At 53.7% G+C, this 21198-nt stretch overlaps 1 protein-coding gene across 3 annotated transcripts in view; it reads right to left on the bottom strand.

Moving 5' to 3' along the window:
* LOC122387223 (caskin-2-like) overlaps positions 1-13036 on the bottom strand; it is an 88787-nt gene extending 75751 nt beyond the window's left edge. Inside the window, exon 1 of one of the 3 annotated variants that reach the window (XM_043377180.1) lies at positions 12948-13036. In XM_043377180.1, coding sequence (XP_043233115.1) covers positions 12948-12963 — 16 coding nt within the window. In that variant the 5' untranslated portion in view covers positions 12964-13036. Of the gene's footprint in view, positions 1-689; positions 965-12947 lie in introns of those variants that run through there. The other 2 variants (XM_043377178.1, XM_043377179.1) reach the window with 2 other exon arrangements.
* Between the last annotated feature and the right edge of the window lie 8162 nt (positions 13037-21198).

Raw genomic sequence — 21198 nt, 5'->3', positions numbered from 1 at the left:
TTTGGAGCTGCCGTTCGGCGCTGGCCATACGGAGCGCTGATTTACTGACCCGTGATCGGATCGCGTCGGATTGGAGAGGTCGTGCCGGTGGCCGGTCGTGCTAGGACGGGCGTGCAGCACGGCGTAGGAATGCGCCATTAGAGGCCGGGCTTCTGCGCCGCGAGGTGAGGCCACGCGCGGTGACCAGGAGTTGACGCTGAGGGGTTTGCCATGTGACTACATTACACCGAGTAAATGGTTCGAATTGGAGGGATTCATAGGTAGACGTCCTCGGCAGGGAAATGTAAATATTTTATAGGTTACATAGTAAATTCAATACTGAAAAAGGGACGCTATCCTATCTCACAAAGCATGAACTCGACTCAGCCCTGCGAAGCACGCCAATCGCGATCTGTCCATGAGCCCGCACACTGCACAGTCCCACGGGTCTCTGTTTACGCGCACCGTATAAAGTCCCCCGCGCGCTGTACGCACTCGCTCCCCTCGCTCGGCGTCGGCCCGTCGCTGCGGCGCACCCCGGCGCTCCGCGTCCTTCACGGCGCGGTGGGACGACCTCCGCGACCACCTGGCTTCTCGCAGAGTCGTACTCGCCGTCTTCTCCGCACTACGTCCGACCAGACACCGCCGCACCTTCTCTGAGCCCACACGAGTCTCCTCCACACCTCTCCTCACTCCTATCTCACACCCACAGCCTCTCAGACACTCCTGGGGCACTCACTGGCCGCGGCCAGCACCCCGCGCGGCACACGGACCTCCCTCTCACGCAGACGGACGAACACTCCGCGGCCGAGCAGCGTGAGCCGCTGCCGAGCTACAGCAGCGCCACTGAGCGGCAGCGGCCGGCCGGCGAACTACGACTGCGTGCCGAGACGCCGCTCGGTAGAGTGCGGTGGAGGGACAGAGGGAGGGAGGGACGGGCAGAGGGAGGGAGGGACGCAGATGGGAGCCCGCTCCGGTGCGGACTGAGGCACGGTACGGTCCGGTCCCCACGGCACCGTGTCGGGGCGATAACAATCAGTCATTTGCCGGGAGTGGACGGCGGTCGGTCAGTCTGTCCGCCTCCCCGCGGGAGCCGGGCCACCGGACACCCCTGTACCGCCTCTGTGGCTCACATCACAGCTCCATACAGTCGCGGCGTCAGATGATCAGATCCAGTTCCAATGTCGGCGCGGTGCGACCCCGCAGCTGTCTAGTGTCTTACTCTCAAGTCTCAACTGATGGCCTAGTCGAGTAGTCGAGTAGCAGTCAAACCTAGCCGAGGCTCCGATTGGTTTGTGTCTACGGCGTTCACCCAACACCATCCACCGTGCTCGTATCACCCCTCCCGCGGCGTCTATGGGCGGTGATCAGTCACTGGACGTCACCGAGTCACTCCCCATACCGTCGCCGTTCGGTCTGTCGGTGACGTCGATAGCTCCTATCAATGGCTGCTGCAGGTGGCCGCCAGAGCCACTGACGAGCTCCATTCATCTGAGGGGTAGCAGGCGGTGGAGCAGCAGCCAAAGGCACAGCGCTCCCCCCAGGAGCGGGGGCTCCCTCAGCAGTCGCTGAATTCCCCTCACGAGCGGCCGGCATTGTCCTGGACTCGGCCCGTTAGCAGTATGAATCCATTGAATTCGCCGGCCCATTTTGGCCTTGATAATACCAGCTCTTTATCGTGAGACCTCGATTCATCTCGCTCAACTTCTCAGCTGTTTTTTTAATATCACTCCCCATTATCATTTGTCATGAAACGCAGATAGAATTTCTCCTATCACGCTCATATTATAGTAGGGTGACCGGTTTTGCAAAAAGTTTCGAAAAGTTTTGCTCCCCAGGTCTAATCTAACGTATTTGAGGGTGCTGATCACGAATCCGGCGGAAAAATTATGAAATTCGATTTTTTTTTTGACCGCCCCGGCTCTTTGAATATTTCCGGTTTTCTCAATTTTTGCATGTTTTTGAATAATATGATGAATGTAATGAAAAAATATTAACAATGTATCGCTAAATGCATGTACCAGTCGATTCAGCATACAGCGGCGTCGAAATCGGCACGCCGCCTGCTTCACCGGCCTCGCAGGAAAGCATAAGGCTCGGAAGGTTTGCGTTAGTTACCCGACTCTCTCCATAGATGGCGCTGGCGTAGCCGCCCGCCGGCCGGTCGTTGCCGTGCCGTTCACAGCCCCGGCGGTCACTTGCGACCGTCGTGGTCGTTATGCTACGTCTATCAAAGCACGACAGAAATGTTCACTTCATTTTTATGTTACTTCAGACATATTTTAGACCTAATGTTGAATTGGATAAATGACTATCGTGAATTGGCGAAATAGTGGAGTGCGCTCGGGAGCCATTTACAATAGCGAGGAACGTAGGAGGATTGATCTGAGTAACACATGACACTGCGTTCACTGTTGATATGAAGTTTTTTCACACTATGTAGTCGGGTGACATGAGAACAAAGTGACTAACATACCTTGTGTACGACACATGGATGAAGCTAATGCTACTTTTTTCATTTTGTTTCGGTAGGCCCGTTTGTTCAGAGCGTAGCCGTCCTGTCGGTCTGCGCCTGTTACAGCTGTGACTGATTCGGTGGTCAGCTTTACAGCCCTTTCGGTGGATTGGGTATGGCAGGGGACCCCCGTTTTAAGGGGAGTCTGTAGAAAGTCGCGCAACTCATCCTCGTTCATGTGTCGTACACAAGGGGGCTCGATGTCTCGGCCCTCGTCAACCGCTCGCTGCACGTTAACCAGTTCCATATAGTTGTTCGCTTGAACGTTAATTTCCGGCAGCCGGAAGTGCCGAATGGGCTGCTGCTGTGGCGGTGGGGGTGGCAGCTTTGGCGGCGGTCGTGGCGGCGGTGCCGGCGGCGGTGGTGGTGGTGGTGGTGGTGGTGATGGCCGCCGCCGTTTCAGACGCCGCTGCTGCTGTTGTGGCGCCGGCGGCGGCGGCGGCGGTGGTGGTGGTGGCGATGGCCGCCGCCTCTGTCGCCGCTGCTTCTGCTGTGGCGGGGGCGGGAACGGCGGCTGCTCCTGTCGCTGCCCTTTTTGACGAATGCTCTGGATTATGCGGACTGCATCTGCCCTAATCCCATGATTTTCATCGCCGAGCATGGCGAGCAGCACATTTTCCTCATGAGCCATGTAAGCATTCCTCTCGACGCTACTTTGCATGCACGCCAGCGACTCGCCAGTGAAGTTCAGCCGCTGGCGGCGCAGCTGCTGGCACACGTGAGAGGGTGCATACACCACGTCCGATTTCTGTTTGATGCAAGTTATACCGGGCACATACACACAAACTATGTATCGTGCCAGCAGGCACAGCTCGTCAGAGGGCTGCTCTACCGACATGTAATACCGGCGCCGCCCCGCCGCCGACGCCACAACAGCAGCAGCGGCGTCTGAAACGGCGGCGGCCATCACCACCACCACCACCACCACCGCCGCCGCCGCCGACACCGCCGCCACGACCGCCGCCAAAGCTGCCACCCCCACCGCCACAGCAGCAGCCCATTCGGCACTTCCGGCTGCCGGAAATTAACGTTCAAGCGAACAACTATATGGAACTGGTTAACGTGCAGCGAGCGGTTGACGAGGGCCGAGACATCGAGCCCCCTTGTGTACGACACATGAGCGAGGATGAGTTGCGCAACTTTCTACAGACTCCAAAACGGGGGTCCCCTGCCATACCCAATCCACCGAAAGGGCTGTAAAGCTGACCACCGAATCAGTCACAGCTGTAACAGGCGCAGACCGACAGGACGGCTACGCTCTGAACAAACGGGCCTACCGAAACAAAATGAAAAAAGTAGCATTAGCTTCATCCATGTGTCGTACACAAGGTATGTTAGTCACTTTGTTCTCATGTCACCCGACTACATAGTGTGAATAAACTTCATATCAACAGTGAACGCAGTGTCATGTGTTACTCAGATCAATCCACCTACGTTCCTCGCTATTGTAAATGGCTCCCGAGCGCACTCCACTATTTCGCCAATGCACGATAGTCATTTATCCAATTCAACATTAGGTCTAAAATGTGTCTGAAGTAACATAAAAATGAAGTGAGCATTTCTGTCGTGCTTTGATAGACGTAGCATAACGACCACGACGGTCGCAACTCGCAAGTGACCGCCGGGGCTGTGAACGGCACGGCAACGACCGGCCGGCGGGCGGCTACGCCAGCGCCATCTATGGAGAGAATCGGGTAACTAACGCAAACCTTCCGAGCCTTGTGCTTTCCTGCGAGGCCGGTGAAGCAGGCGGCGTGCCGATTTCGACGCCGCTGTATGCCGAATCGACTGGTACATGCATTTAGCGATACATTGTTAATATTTTTTCATTACATTCATCATATTATTCAAAAACATGCAAAAATTGAGAAAACCGGAAATATTCAAAGAGCCGGGGCGGTCAAAAAAAAATCGATTTTTTTATTTTTTCCGCCGGATTCGTGATCAGCACCCCCAAATACGTTAGATTAGACCTGGGGAGCAAAACTTTTCGAAACTTTTTGCAAAACCGGTCACCCTAATATTATAGTCAAACTTCCTCATTTGTCAATGACACGTCATACACTACATCGTCGGCTCTTTCTTTGGCTCCCTTAGCTCCTTGCCATGTTCTCTCTCCTTTTTAGCTCCGTCGGATCGCTCTATGGCCTCCCACGCCATGCTACCGCCGGTCTCATACCTCTCGCAGTCCTCAAATCGTCCTCAAACCGTCAGCAGCTCAGCCGCCGCGGCCGCCGGCCTCGCCAGTAATGACATCCGGCGCTGGCCACTGTCCTCTGCACCCCTCAGCACCGGTCACACGCCGCGCCGGGACGATTTGGGGTGCCTGGGGTCTCAGCGCGCCAAGGGTCGGCTCACGGGCAGAGCGCGATTCGGCGCGCCTGGGGTGGCGGTTCAGGGGAGGCGCGATTTGACGTGCCCATGGGGGCAAAACTCGGACAGGGGCAGAGAACGATTTGGCGCGCCTGGGGTGGGCTCAGTGGCAGGGCGCGATTGGATGAGCCTGACGGCGGCTCAGGAGCAGGGACGGGCTTCACAGGGGACGCGGCACAGGGGAGACGTAAGACAAACCGGTATATAAAGGAATAAAGCGGTAGAACAGATCCTCGTGCTGGACAGGAAGCATGCTTAAGTCATACTTTATTGCATATTTCAAACAGCGGAAGGCATGGGCGTAGGAACCTCACGAAAAGTGGGGGGGCCAGCGAAACTTCAGTGTCACTTTGTGGGAGCCCCAATACCCCTATGAAGAAATTCTTAGCAGTTTTGTGTTCATCTCACCTTGCTGAACCATTTCCTGCTCTTAGTTTTGTATTTAAATCAAAAATAAAGATTTTAGTTTAAACAATCGCTGAAAAGTGGGGGGGCCATGGCCCCCCCGGCCCCCCTGTTCCTACGCCTATGCGGTAAAACTGTCACACATCTCAATTTGGCATGGTAACGAAAGTTTCGCCACCATACACCGCCAGTCCTGACCTTGGCTCTACCCTACCATTTCAGCCATGACACCCGCTGTTCAACCCTCCCCTCCCTCGCCGACCCGTGGCAGGGCCAGCCAAAAGTCCCCCCGCTCAGGGCGGCGGCCGATCCCGCCTGTCCCCTGTTTGTGGGGAGCTATTACGGGACGTGACCGGGGGCACGGCCCGGAGCGGGGTCGGCAGGGGAGGGGAGGGGAGGGGAAGGAAGGGGAGGGGAGGGGAGCCACACAGCTGGTCGGAAAAGGGGAATTCCGGAGATTCACACTTAGTGGGAAGCACTCGTGGCATTGTGAGAGGATTATGAATAAGCGGCAATGGCGCTAGTGCTTAAGTGTGATGGGAATGCATAAGGATCCTTTTAACTGCACGCCATTCTAGCTCAGTCTGACCGTTTGCGTGACCCCATAGAGCACCGGTCAGGTGACTGACGTGCCGGTGACAGCCCGACCAGTGACCGCCCTTTGTGTCGTCACCACCCGCTGTCACCTGTCCTCCGCGAACGGAACCAAAGTCACCAGCGTTAGCGGACGTGAGCGACCACAGTCACCGTCTGTCACCAGTCACCAAATGTCACCCAGATCACCGAATATCACCAAATGTCACCAGGTGTCACAGCACCAGCCCGTTCCGACCCACTCCCCGTGATGACTTTCGCAGGTTGTTTGGCCACGAGGCATCCCACGCTAACGATATCCTGCTCTGTTTGGCTCGAGCTGATGGTTGCACACACGTAGGTACGCAGCTGTTGACAAAGGCAGAACACGCAGATGGACGCAGAGCGAATAACTCGTCCATTGAGGATGGACGCGTGTCGCTCACAGATAAACAGCAGGCTCGGAGGAAAGACATGGATGGTGGGCTTAGGGACATGGATTGAAAACACACCATCTCTTTGACTTGAAGAGATCTATGATGCTTGCAGCAAACACCTAAAAAACCGCTTAATGTCCGCTGAACGACCACAAACAGCGCAGCCCAATCCAAACACAATCTTTGATCTTCTTCAGTCTTCGAGCACTGGCAGTTCACAGCTCCCGATTACACGACGGCAAACGTAACAATCGTTCTCCCACGGCATTCACGGTCAACTCCCACGCCACGAATCGTTCACGATCCAACATCATTTATCATTGCAGCATGAGCGCCCGCGATCGTGACCCAGATCCCAGCCGAAGCTGTCTCACTGTCAGGGGCGTCAGCTGCCGTGAAGACGTGGCCAGGGGCATTTCGCTCATCCTCTGCACCGCACCGTGACTGAGATGTGTTACGCTTCACCGACTGAAGAACTAACACTAAGGCATCAGACAGCGCTGGCTAGGTCGAGTGCAGTAGTAGCTCCGAACAACTTCAATGGACTGTGTCAAGAGATTTGAAGCTCCATCGGATCGCTTAATGACTTCAGTTGCAATGCGTGCCGATGACATGAACATGCTGTACGCGAGACAGAAGACACGGCAACACTGACATCGACTGTGACATCAGCTCCGATATATGACATGTTTGGACGGGTGTGAGCATAGAATGGCACTTTCCGTACTGCCGGAGAAACCAAATATGGACTAGTTGATCGTACCTACAGATTTGTCTAGGGATTTTGGATAAAATGCGCCATGCATCAGCTCAGTCACCTTTCTCAAAGGTCAGATTTTGATGCCTACAGAGTTTGACTGTTGACCGTAGGACTTACGAATGACAGGTGTCAAATAATACTAGGGGCTCACAGTTCCTAGAGCTCTTTTCGGGTCCTCGCTGCAGCTGGATCACGTGACCTGTCAGCCCCGGCACCTCCACCCTAATCAGTCAGTGGTCAGTCGCATGGCAGTACTACGCATCACCACCCATCGACCCACCGACCACGTGACCCCAGCCGCACTCCATATCTGAACACCCCTCCGGTCACGTGATCGCCGTATCTCCAACAATCACGTGCACGTGCAAACACGACCGTTTTCAATCTCCCAGTCTCACGCATAACGATACTGTCTCTAAAAACCGACCCGGAGAGGATCAGCGTCAGACATTGAAGAGTTCGCCCAGCGCACGATCCGGCCATCACGAAGCCGGTCTCATCCATAGAGCCAATCGTTCTAGCTGAGGACTCCACACGCGAGCACGACCATCTCAGTGTGCACAGTCTAGTGCAGAGCCCATGCACGGACGTTGTAGACGTGCTGAGCCTCTCCTAGCTAGGCGGCGGACTTCACCGAAGTCCATGTGGACGGAACACCCACCTACCTACCGTGCAGAGCGAGCTGGGATAAGCCAGAGGGTGGAGCGTTTGCGCCGCGTTCAAATGCCGCGATAATGGTGCCGCAAATGAACAAAATGCGGGTGGAGTTTACAGGAATGGGTTACAAACGAGCCGGGCACGGTCGGAGCCAACAGATGTAACAATAGGAGCGGCCGGCATGCAATGATAACACGAGGGAGCGGAGCGATGCTAGGAATTTCAGGGGCGAATGCCGAGAGAAATGGTCCGGGGATGGCTATGGGACGCAAGAGATGCCACTAAGACATAACGCCGGTAGTTGAGACGCAATTTACAGCACGTCTTATAAATAGCTGAATTGCAACACATCTAGTGCGCCAGCAAGTCGACAGCAATGTTTACCCTTTTCCTAGTCATTAGTGCATAAAATGCGACTATTTGACCTTGGCGGGCCCCTCCATTGACCCCTGGAGCCCCAGCAGCCCTGTCGGACACGGTGCAGGCTTCCGACTATCGCCGGCGGGCGCTGCCAGCGTCTCACCCCCGGACCGTTAGGGGAGCCTCACAGAACCGCGCTATCGGAGCTCGACTAAACACGGCGACAAATTGCAGGGACGCTGCCGGACCGTCGAGCGGACCAACCAAACCGGCGCCCGAGTCGAGGTCACCGCCGCGGCCCGGTCGGCAGTCCTGGGCGTTTTCAGGATAGTGTTGAGCGCATCGACAGAGTGGTGACATGGCGGCACTCCCACAGGCGTGCCCGGCCATTGTCTGCAATAGCGTTGCAATATGTTGCAGCATTTTGGAGGCTTGTCTGCAATAACAACTCCGGATTGTTAAATGTTTTTGTTAATGATATGACTGTTCAATTTATTATCCTTGCGGAGTAATTCAGCCATCATTAAATCACTCCGTATTCGATACGCCCAGCATCATAATTATAATTACATCGATCAATTATGGAAACAATGTGTTACTGTTAGGAATGGCGAATCTATTACTTTATATACCGTTAGTGGATACACCGTACAAGAGCCGGCTCATCTAAAAAACAATCGCATCAAACAAGATCGTCTGGAGCCTGCAATAAACATTCGCATAAAGCACAGACGCTCTGAAAGTGAGGGCTATAGTCTCGTCATAGTTGATTGAACGGGACCTATTGGCATACATAGTTCGATATGGGCGACTTTTAGAGGTCTGGGCAGTTTGAGCAATCGATATCCCTACCCAAGCCAGCCTTTTACCAGCAAGCTATCACTAACGTATGTAGAGTGCCACTCAACGGACAACTCTATATAGAAGATCGCACGCCAGCCCGGCCATCGGTCCTTCGACTCACTCCTTCAGCATGACCAGGTGCTCGAGGTATGTATGAATAGCAGCGTCACAATTTTCCCCAGCGACACTGAGAAACAATGCTGTCAAAAAGTCTCCCTAATTAGCTGTGTCCAAATACGGCCAGAACCTGAGCGAAGCAGCGCTCGGCCGCAAAGAAAAACGTCCGCCCACCATGATGAATATGTTCCGTTCCGAAAGTGATGGTCATACCTCCTGGTGATTCAAAGTCCGGCAGTCCATTCGCTGTGTCAACACAACAGTCGAGCGCCCGACTTAAGTCATCGACTCAGCAAGATAGCGTGACAGGTACCATTAACAACATCAGAGCACAGGGTCAGGAGACGTCACAACGCTTGTGTCTTGGGAGACAGCCAGAGGAAGTCGGAAACAAATACCTCAGATGTTTTGTATCTGCATACCTCATGTTACGACCCACCTCAACTGACGGAATTCATCCTCCTTCTTCCAGCACTTCCGTTCGATGTAGGAACACCTGAATCACCACGGAACCACACTAGGAAGACACGGACACCTTTCCACATGTCACACCTTCCCAGCGCACAGAGCACCACTGCAGGACACCCAGCGCGCCACTGACCGGTCTCCTCTGGACATCACGGCCACCTTTCCCACGGACGGCTCCGATACCCCGAACAGCATCACGATATCTCACACAGACATCGCCCAGACAACATCTCTCCAGTGGGAAGAAATGGCCGCAAAACAGGACACCCTATCTGCGACGCGGTTACCTCATGCCGCCCGCAAAAATCGTTCAAAGCAGGAGACCAGACAGCTGAAAGAATGGCTCGATCACGATAGTTGTCTTCATGAGCGATCAGATATATCTGGTTCCGGTTTGTGTGAAGTAGCTCCAAGGCCGCGAAGAGTCAGATTTCGTGCGGGGAAAAGGGGTGGTCAGTGTGCGCTATGTAGGATATTCTGGGATTCGGGAGATGTTGCTAAGCGGCAAAGGGTAAGCAAGGCGCATTTGGTTTAGCAACTCTAAGATAATCTACCTAGAGATCAACAAAGATGACGATGCGCATCTAGCACGACCCAGCAGAGCGCAGCGTTCCGTTTGTCATTGTCACTGTGGGACCGCGACAAACATCGTCCCAGTGCGCCAAACATTGTCACACTGCGCCAACAGCGGTCACGCCGCCTCTGCTGCTCGACATGGCGACTGATAAACAAAGGCAAGGTCGTCCCGGCGAACTCAACCGGCCACGCAGGTAAAAACTGGCATCACCGGCCAAAAGACTGGAATAGAAAGATTGGGACAGGTTGGGTAATTCAGAGTAAGCGGCTAAATGCAGCGGATCGTGCACGCCCGTGGAAAGTACGCCGGCCCGATTCCGCGTCAACTGACGTCATTTTACGGCTGTCGTTTTGATGGGAATCACGCGTCATGAAAATGAGCCGTGATTTTCAAGGGACAAGTTTAAAAGACGCAAGTCACGGACTTCAGGCACCGTCTTCACGTAAAACTAGCAATGCATTTGAATCGCAGGAACATATGGCCATATCCGAAAATCGTTTTTTTTTTTTGTCAAAATCACCTAATAAAAAGTTCATCTAGCTGTACATTTAAAAAAGGTACCACAGCTTTCAGCAGAACACAATCCTGGTACCAACATGGCCTCCGACGCACGGTCTCTCCTGGCAGACCCCCGCTGGCAACTCAGACTCGCCCGCGCCACGCGCGCCCGTGCCTCAAGCTGCGCTCACAACAGCGTCGGTGCCGACGACGCTATCGTCGGTACCGACGCAGCAGCGGCACACGCGCGTGCAGCAAAAACGCGGCCATGAATCCGCCGCCCCGTCAGCGAAGACACATGGCCGAGGGGAGACGGGAGAGGGGGAGGTTTTGGACCAGGGGAGAGCACCCAGATTGTGGCCGGAGAGTGAACAAAGCGTCGGGAGTTCAGAACGGTTTGGGTACTTTCAGTGAGACGCAGGAGCCAGGACTCTGATTTTTTTCTTATTTAACTATCGCCTGCTGGACCTTGTCTCCTAAGGACTTTGGTCTTAGTCAACCGAAAAATAACCTCGAAAGGAATTATGACGTATATAAGGAAACAAGTTGGCCGGCAAAACTAAGCATGGATACTGGGAATCTTCGAAAATCATGTCATCAGGATCCAAAGCCTTTGTATTTCTGAAGGCGTGCTTTCGCAGGAATTTCCGCAAGTCACAGCTTTGACAGGTGAGGAGACTGACGACACAGAAGACACGGACATCGGCAGGAGGACCTCATCAGGAGGTCACCGAACCCTGGCGGGAGGCAAATAGCGCTCCGCATGTCGTTATTAGCGGCGACAGTTTGAGACGACAGTACAAGAGTGACTTCGAGCCATACGAGTTGGAAATGTAACGACGACTAAAATTTACAATTTTGATGAAATTCATAGAATAATCAAGATTATAAAAATAGTAGCAAGGTACTGGTAAAAAGTCCTCAGACCTGACCTAATCATTCGGTTACCGTTAGGTCATAAGTGCAAAACTCAAATCATCGTTCGAAATGCGTGTAATCTATGCAAAAACGAGGCATTAATCAAGCATGAAATACGCCGACCGGAGCACCATCAATCGCCTGCATGAGTTATTATGTGTGGCTGTAAAAACTCGGCCGAACGAGAAACGCGATCTCGACTACGATCAGAGCGCACATTTAATCTTCCACGAAGACAGTGCCACACATGTCGCTAACTGGATTAATAAACCATTTCAACCAGGTGGCCATGGTTAAAATCTAGACAATCAGGTCACGCAGCCGATTAAACTAGCTCATCCCACCGATTGGCTTCAGTCCCGCTCACAACATCGTCCCACTCAAGATAGCGATGGTTGAGGTTGGTTTTAGTGCCCTTGGTCAACCCGATGAAACTTTGAGCCGCACTGCGCGGTCAGCGTTGTCTTAACTTACACCGCCCATCTTTCCACGTCTCCATCTATCTCTGGCGACCTTTTCTCGCCTGTCCAAAACTCGGAGCTGCCGCAGCTTCTCTGGCCAGCTGCGACAGCCGTCGGTCGGCCAAGCAGTGACCGTGGGAACGCAAAGACCCGAGTTCCCACGGCTGGTCGGTTCTGAGACGACGACGGAGAGTAACGACCCAACACCAAGGACGGGTGTGTTTAGTGGTCAGCACATGAGAACGAATCACGCAGTTGCTGAGGTGGGGATATGGGATGATTGCACTGAGACCTGATGGATAGCGGTGGGATGCGGCGGAGATATGCAAATTGCACAATCAGATGTAGGAAATATACGCAATGCCGAGACGTTATGCGGATAGGGAGAGACGGAAAGCGATGTAATTACAAAGAAAGCCAGGCTCTGTGTGTACCTTCTTGCTTGCGGAAAGCAATAATAATTGCCGGTACATAATGGATATGTCGTTCATTGCCCTCCATCTCCCAAAAATGGACAAAAGATTCAGCATCGTGGGACGCTGCACCAAAATTTGTCACACATTTGCGTCGGAATTTGTCACGCTCCGCACCAACGATCGTCTCTCATAGAGCGTAACTGACCCTCAGCTACGCAACAAAAGATCGGAGCAGTCCCGCGCAGCTCCTCGCATCGACCGACGTCCACCATCACAGTCCGTGACAGGCGTAACGTGCGTGACGTGACAGGCCCGGGACGTGACGTGAGAATCGTGACGAAACGTGACGAGACAGCCGTGAAAATCCGGCACGCAAACGATGGTAAATCACGCCGTCCCGAGCTCCACGTCTGCCGATTTCTTCGTGTTGGAGGGATATAAATTACACTGATGGCCAAATTGGAGATCAAGACGCTAAGATCCTGTCTGGCCCGAAATAGCCAAAGTGCAAGAGAAGCGCAGAACTATTGAAGAATTTCGTCATTTGAGTTTTGTGTGCATGCGAGGTATACAAAATGCCAACACGATACCTTTGAACGCGTCCATGGCTGGCTGTGTGAACCCGGATCGCAGGCTGGTCAATCTGAAGCTAGCTCGTGAAGCACAGGACTCACCTGTAAGAAAGAAAACACACGGATTAGTGGCATGTCACTTGACTCGATACATAGCCGGATAAGTATCCTAACCACATGACACGTCGCCAACATTAAACACATTATCACAAAACAACAAATGGCCATGCCCAGACAGGAGATGACACGACAGACAACGACACAAACGGAATGTTTTAACGAGGCGAACAGCATTCAGGACACAGACAGATAACAGTTGTGGAACAGCCTGCATGTGTTGTTGCAATAACTGCAATAAACATAGCATCAGAGGCTTCACCATCAACTCCTCCCAAAATAATAACACTTGAGACCCATATTTCACAACCCCACCCTGCTATCAGGTGTACTACTGGGCTGGGGTTCATCAGGGATGAGGGAGGTCCTCCTCAACACCTGCTATTACCCAGGACGAGACGGAGGACTGACACCACCTAAAACGTGCTCAAATGAATCCAGTCTGACTTCTGAGTATGATGACCGAACTTCGCTGATTAAATCCAAACAAGAAGCAGCATGTGGTGCACCGATCGCACAAAGTTGAAGTCGATACCAGCTTACGTTATTGAGTAAGTCAGAAATGATATTCATCATCATAACCATCAACATTATCAAAACGAGGAAGCACCGCCAAGTGCGGTCGTTGGGTAAGTTGGGTTAGTTGTGCAACTTCAGTCTTCCTCCGTAGTTTACCGGAGCTCGCTTCTGCGTTGAGGAAGATTGCCGATGCAACGGACAAAGGCTGGCTACAATCACTTTTCCTCCGATACAAATTCGAGCCATGAAAAATAGGCAGGCGGGAACTGATCCACACATGTGCAAAAAGCACAGCATGGTAGGAGCTATAACGAGCTTCCACACAGTAAAAATTGTGACTTACATCAACCGGCGATCGCATCGTCCATCTATTCGTGAGCTTTCGCCCGAGCGAGTCCAGCATTTGCCAAACAAAAACGTTGCAAATCCACCACAACTTTGCCCAGGGAAGCAGCGACGTTGCACTTTGTGGAGGCCAGCCTCCAAAGTCAAGCTGCCCTGCCAGTCAAGGCCGTTTCACCGAGGAGCATTGGAGGCACTAGTGCAGCTGAAGGGAACGGTGGGGTAGGGGGTCAAATGGCCAAACTACCCACACCTGTGTTTGACCAGAGTGTTGACCTCTCCTATCGTCCCCGCACACCGGCATCGGCCCAGGACGCAAACAGGTCGCGATAAAAGCTCCCTCCACTGCACCTTCCCCTCTCCACTGAGCCCTCCCCTCCCCAATGCGCCCGCCCACCATGCGACCCGAGGTCGTGCCTGGTGGGGCAAGCCCAGATTATCCCAAGTAGCCTGCTTCCAAACTGCTATCGCTTCCAAAGCGTGTCATGCAGTATGGGTTTTAGAGACTTAACGCAATTACAGATCGAGCCACTGCAGATTTTGCCTGCACGGTGGTGCATTAATCGCACGCAGCAACCATAAAAGGACGCCACTTCTGTGCGCTGGCTCTCCACGTGCGCTCATCGGGTGGGCCTCTTCTGAAAACAAAGCCAGCTGGTGGGTACCGGTTATCTCGACGCATCTGGGCCTGCGTTGGAGAGTAAACGAACAGACCACTGATGAGAGCAGCGTGCTCCGATCGGGACCAGGCCGCGCGAGTCTCGCAGAAATCGGTTACACCACACACGCGTCACGAATGAACCCCGTGAGCGTAGTCACGTAACGTAACGATGTGACGTCAGCGCGAAACCGTGTTACGTGAGTGCCACGCAGGAGCGAAAGTCGAGCAACTCGAGAATGACACGAAGAATGACCAACGATCTGGCTTTGATCTACCCGAGGCGATTTCTTCTCGCGAGCGGACGCAAGACCTCCAACAGCTGACGCTATCTGTCGCCAGCTGACTACGCCATGGGGGCCGCCATCTTTGGCGATAAGTCGGAGCGAAGACGGCGGTGAAAGATAAAAGAACAGCAACGCTGAGGTAATGGTGATAGTTCAGTCGATGGAAACTAACGTCATACCCTCGAAGGTAATCCAACGCCCATGCTGCATACGAGTGAAATGACAACCGCGCCAATAAAAATAGAAATAGGTGCAGCACTGGCATAAACAACAATACATTGCTAAACAAAGCACGCTCCGGCAACCGATACGCCTACAGACCATCACACGGCGCCTCGAAAAGCACTACAATCGAACCGAAGCACCTCATTATGCATGCTCGCCGACCCTTCAACCGGACCGACTGGCCGGTCAGTAACTTTGGACCGCTAACCACTATTCGCCAACAGCCCCGTGGTCTAACACTTGAGGGCGGCGAGTGGTCAAACGTGCCACAATCATCACCTAGCGCAGTCACGCGTCATTGCTAACACCCGCGGCACTCGGCAGTAGAATTTCAGCGCTCATGGCCGGCATCCGTGACGTTCGTGTTGGCGTTCCGAGTTCACATTCAGCGGTCATAGTTAGAGAGCACCGCAAGACAGTCATGACTGGACCGCAGAGCCTTCGACGTGGTCTCTCCTCACGTGTCGACGTGCCCGGAGCGCGAGTCATGTCGCCTCTGGCGTCGTCTGACAGTGCAGTGGACGATGTGCCTTCAACATCTGGTTTTACGACAATCCTGCACGTGACAGATCTGGGCGTGGGATAAGAGATGACACATGACGATATTCAGGGGAGTGCAGGATGCTGTTGGATGGAGGAATGCGGATCTTACCGGACACAGCTACCGCAAGAACACCTGACAACACACGGGTCATCCGGCAGCACATCTGGTAACACACGGTCTTCGGGTCACCAGCCTGTCCTTTGACCTACCAAAGTAGACTATCGAGCGGATCAGACGCGGATATGGCGTCTCGCAGCGGCCTAACTCCATCCAGTCTCTGGGTTTGATTCCGGTCACTGCACCTAAGTCTGAGTTATCTGCGGTCTGTCTGCATGCACCAAAGGAGCCACACGCCAAAGAGCGGGCGTTGCCACCGTGGACGCCCACCCGATCAAGGTTAGCCCTTTGTGGGTCGGCCGGCCGGCTCTCATGTGCCGCAACTGGGCGGGCGGTGCTGTAAGGTTGCGTAACTTTAGCGGAACCCACTGAAGGTTTTTAACCTGGTGCGTGAGATTTTCTGGGCTAAAAAGACCAGCACTTTGCTGTTAGGTTGGCTCAGCTAAAAATTTGGGTCACAAATGAAACATTGACAACATTTGAGAAGACTGCAGGCATTTAGTCTCCACCCTTTAAATATCCGCGAGCATGATGAAACTAAAGGCGAAGAAAACAGCACAAAAGTTGGAGGGAGAAAAAAGACACCAAGAGCAAGACACATATTGAGCAAGCGCCGTCCAAAATAGAGACCGCCAACCGCACAGGAGCGTGTCTCTACCCGCCGCGACCTGTTGGCGTCACGGCTCTAATGACCGTCATCAGTGCGTCCGGCCCCACCCGCTGTCACCCTGCCTGGGACGAGCCCCGCCCCACCAGCAGAGACAGCACAACAACGGCAGACGTGTTCTGGGACAGCCCCCGCGGCCGCGGCAGAGCTCTGACTGCCCCGCCCCTGAGCCGCTGCCGCCCAGAGCTAGACCTTGACCTGTGGGACGAGGTCCAGACAGCACGACAGGAGACTGTTCGTGCCCAAAGCTGACGTGTTCAGCTACAAGACACGAGTGGTATTAGCTGGAAATCTGGATGTTCGCTTCTGTGAAGGTCTGGAGTCTAATCCGATTTGAGTCACCAGACGTAGGAAATCCGACAGGTAAAGAACCAGACGCTTCACTGGGGACAGAACGTTGGCAGCTTGACAAAACTTCACTAGTTTAAAGCGTCGCATAAGACTATGAAAATGTATTGGGTAACAACTGTAAAATGAATTTACTGTATGCCTGGCCTATTCAAATACATTAGCCTGAGGGGTGTGGTAATAACTGGTGTAAGCAAAGTGACCACGGTCAAAAACGAATTACCAAGTCAACATTTTGGGATGGCCTCGTTCAAAAAATGGCTAAGAGCTTCGGTCTAGACAATTATTTTATCGTTGGCATACAGTAAAATACATATCAAACTCGGCCGGTGATAAATTTTCAAGACCTCAGTCCTTACTGATTTTTGAACTCGGCCTTCGGCCTCGTTCAAAAATTCAGTAAGGACCTCGGTCTTGAAAATTTATTTACACCGGCCTCGTTCAGTATTGTATATTACTGCACCGAATCCTATGGAACAGACGTTTCAAATAAATAACCTTGATATCCAACAAGACCCCATTCCCAGTCGTCTCGCATCTACTGTAATGAGCGCAGCCCACCTCCCCACTTGGCATGCATACCAGAGGCCCCTTCTCCCCAGTTCGGTGCCACACTTCCTCACCAGCCGCTGCCTCCAGAGCAGGGGAATGACCTGCACATCAGAACGGCCCGACTTAGCGCTTCTAAGAACAACGACCTCTCCTCCTTCCCCAGAACCTCCTCCCCGCTCCGGAACCCGACTGAACCGCAACGCACGGCGCTGCACCGCACCCCACACCGAGGTCCAGACGTCACCGCTAGGCGTCAGGATCTGGCGGGCGTTCTCGCGGCTGTCCCGGGAGGGTCACCGCCCGATTCACGCTCAGTGGGTGCCTTCCCACTGCGGGATCGAAGGCAACGAGCGGGCAGACGCCATAGCAAAGGAAGCGGCGGAGCTACCACAGGAGGACATCCCCGTCGACTCCAGGACCATCTGCCGAGCAGTAGCCAGAGCCGCCAGAGAGGCTACTATCAAGAACTGGCCAGCCGGGTGGTTCCGGTCCGTGATGGGCGACCGCCTACCGCCCCGAGTTACCGGCTTGGAGCGGTCCAGCGCGGTGGATGTCCACCAGCTGAGGGCCGGACACTGGTCTGGTGCCCGGTCCTACCTGCACAGAATCGGTCGCTCCCCGTCTCCGATCCCAGGCGGATGCCAGGGGTGCAACAGAGATGACTGCAGAGAGTCCTGGTGCCCCCTGTGCCGGGAGGAGCCGGACAGGCCGGACCATGTCCTCCTCCGCTGCCCCGCCCTGATGGGGACGAGATCAAGGACGTGCTACACCATCCACCCGGAACCGGAGGAGGTCCGGGAGACCGCCGTGGTGGCGGCCCTGGCGGCGGCCGCCAGAGGCGCCCAGAGCCGACAGGCTACACTTCATTAGAAGCGGAGGGAAGAACAACAACAACAGGTCGAAGTCAATCCCTCGCGAGGTCGCGAAGATGACGTGTCAAGGGCGGCAGGATTCTGAGAATGCTTGGCGAGTCCACCAGGTGAGAGGTTTATCGTCCTCCTCGAGGGCAGGAGTGTGGCGGGGGAGGCTAAACTCCCGGAAAGCGGTGATGGGGTCGGTGACGGAGGGATTCGGAGGATGAATGCTGACCGGCTCACGATCGGAAGCGGTGAGTCAGAGCCAAACACGCGGCGTCGGCACGTGCGATCGACTTGGACCGCGATACCAGCAGTTTGTCCACCTGTTCGGGTAATTGTGATCCAGGTGGTTATCTAGCCGAGCGGTATTTCATTGAGGAAGCGGAACGTTTCAATGGCACCTCTATCGCTGTTTTACGAGGACCGGAACTTCTGAAGACTTCTTATTGTCCGGAAACACGCTTATGATTAATTTCGCAACAGAAGTGAGCTCTAGCATTCGAGTGGCAACAATCAGCTTTCAGACCAAACAATTGAAAGTGGCCATTCACGACGCAATCAGATCTGAATTAGGCATTGTGTCTAGAAAAACTCACTGCAATTGCCAACAAAGCTTTGAGACAAAAACAGCAATATAGACGGTGAAGGACATCGAAATCCAGCTCTTATACACCTCTACCGCCTTCCAGAGGCGATTGCGACCCGGCACAGCGGCCCTCTGTTGTCGGAAGTGACATGTCACAGGCGCAGTCCTCTGAGGACCTGTCCAACACGAGGCGGCGTCTCTCACTATGTCGTCACTGTGATCTGTGGCACCGCCCCAGGACACTAATGAGACCTGGCGGGGGCGGGGGCGGGGGCGGGGGCGGGGGCGGGGGAGGGGACAATACACCTGGCAGAGTGCCGGTTCACCTGAGTGATCGCGGGTGGGTGGGGACATGACAGACAGCAGTGCCTGCCCCAGCCCGGTAAGGTGCCCTGGGGAGGGTGCCAGGATCACCTAGAAAGAAGGGATGCTTACCGAAAGGGAGGAGCAATGCAATGACCCATGATTACAGGGACTCGTTCGGAATGGCCCGATCGCTAAACTCGGCACGTTCGCCCAAATATCGTTACTGGCGAGGTGGCTTGGATGATGCATACTGCCACGGCCAAATGGCGATGCAACAGCGGTAGAAATCGTGCAAATGCACAGTCGGAATGGCGCCATCTATCATCTGCAAACAACTGGGTTTGTCCAGATCCGCCGGGTCAAACAGTACCCGCCGGCCCAGTGGACGGTACCCGGAGCGGTTTGGTGAGGGGTTGTGAGGTCAGCAGCGCTTGTTAAAATACGTTTAACGAAACTAATTAATTATATTAAGAAACAAAGGTCGCAGGTCATTGGTCGTTTGGGCTATTTTTGAAAGCATGATTTATGTTCATGACTTGCTTTAGCCTGTAGGCAATTTCGCGTGATTGCGAAGAAAGAAAGAAAATAATAATTGTGCCGTTGCAGACAAATACGCGGCACCTTTCAACAATCAAACCAAAGGAGCAATTAAACCAAAGGAAGTTTATAGCACATTGCATTCACAAAATTCCACGAAACATCGGACTCTACCACATATCTTAACACCCGATCCTCCGCACAACCCTCTTTGACCCCTCGCACCCCTCAAATGTCCTGTCTGACCTCACGCCCGACCCCAATCTCCGCCCCACCAGGACACGGCAAAAACTCCCAGTACACTCCCTGGTGCACTGTCCCCCGTCACCGTGTGCGATCGGGTTCCTGATGCAAATCGCGTCCCGCACACGGCTCGCCGAATGTCCGCTGACGTCTGCACTGTTGCTGGCCATCCATCACCCGGTGGAGGGCCATGCGATCGAGGTTGTGATCGAGATGGAGGGATGTTTTCCGGTTGGGAGAGAGGTCAATTCAGCATGGGTGCCTCGGAGCTGGGTTGGTGGTGCATTTTTCAGCAGGCGGAAGTGAGGAGAGATGTTCTGCATGTCGTCATGATCTTGATGGTACTGTATCGGAACATTTGTTTGGAGGTCCCTATACGGGGAGAGCGAAGCCATATTAACGCACATAGTTACATAACCTGAGCAATGAGCACGATTAGCGCATGACAGCGACACTACATACTAGTCCAATTTAGAGTAGATTCTTCTATGGCTTCCAATATTTCGAGGACAGTAAATGCTTTCCCATGAAAAAACCGTCTCTGCTATATTTAGCCAGAAGCCATGGATCGGCCAACTTATACAGGGCAGCCACAGAGCAGCGAACGCCAGCCTCGCCCCGCCCTCAAAGCACACATTTCGCGTAAGACTGGGCGGCAGTTCAGCACGCACGTGCGTACGAGTGTGCTCACCGCCCGGGACCAGCCCCATGAGCACACATCAGCCAGTCGCTACCGCTGTTAGCAGGAGCCGGAGAAAGCGCACAGAGGCTGTAGTACAGGTGCTGTAGTATAGGTGGAGGGACAACGACACAGCTCTTGCCTGTTATTGAGGTTACTGGAACACTGTTCAGGGATGAATAATTAACAGTTCAGAAGCCATGTTCATGACCCGTATTGTGTCAAGAGCTTATGAATCCCCCCAAAAATTGTAAATGGCTGACAAATACGCTAGACATGTCGAACACATCAATCAAAGCCAAGCCATACTCTCGAAATAGTCCAGCGAGGTAACGGGACCAACAACTCTTCTTCCCCTTTTCATTGAAACGTCCAGCATATTCATCCATCTGGAGCTTACAAGCGACTCCTCTGATACGATTCGATCGCTCAGACAGCTGCCAACATCTGCAGCACATCTGGCGGTCAGCCTTTCATCGCCGATCACACCCATGACGCTGCCGTGTGATGACAGTTCGATGACGTCATGGAACCCAATCAGTACGTCACTGGACCGAAACACGGCACTTCGCTGCTGATTTTACTAGCCACTGATGTCCACCACACCCACATGAGCTACTTCTCGCGTGAGAAATGCCCCGTTAGTGGGCAGAACGATTTAACCGCGAGACATACCGCCACGTAC

This window comes from Amphibalanus amphitrite, unplaced genomic scaffold (genome assembly GCF_019059575.1).
Source record: "Amphibalanus amphitrite isolate SeventyFive unplaced genomic scaffold, NRLGWU_Aamphi_draft 000278F_arrow, whole genome shotgun sequence".
In the NCBI taxonomy this organism is placed as follows: Eukaryota; Metazoa; Arthropoda; class Thecostraca; order Balanomorpha; family Balanidae; genus Amphibalanus; species Amphibalanus amphitrite.
This window is presented reverse-complemented; position numbering and strand designations above follow the sequence as displayed.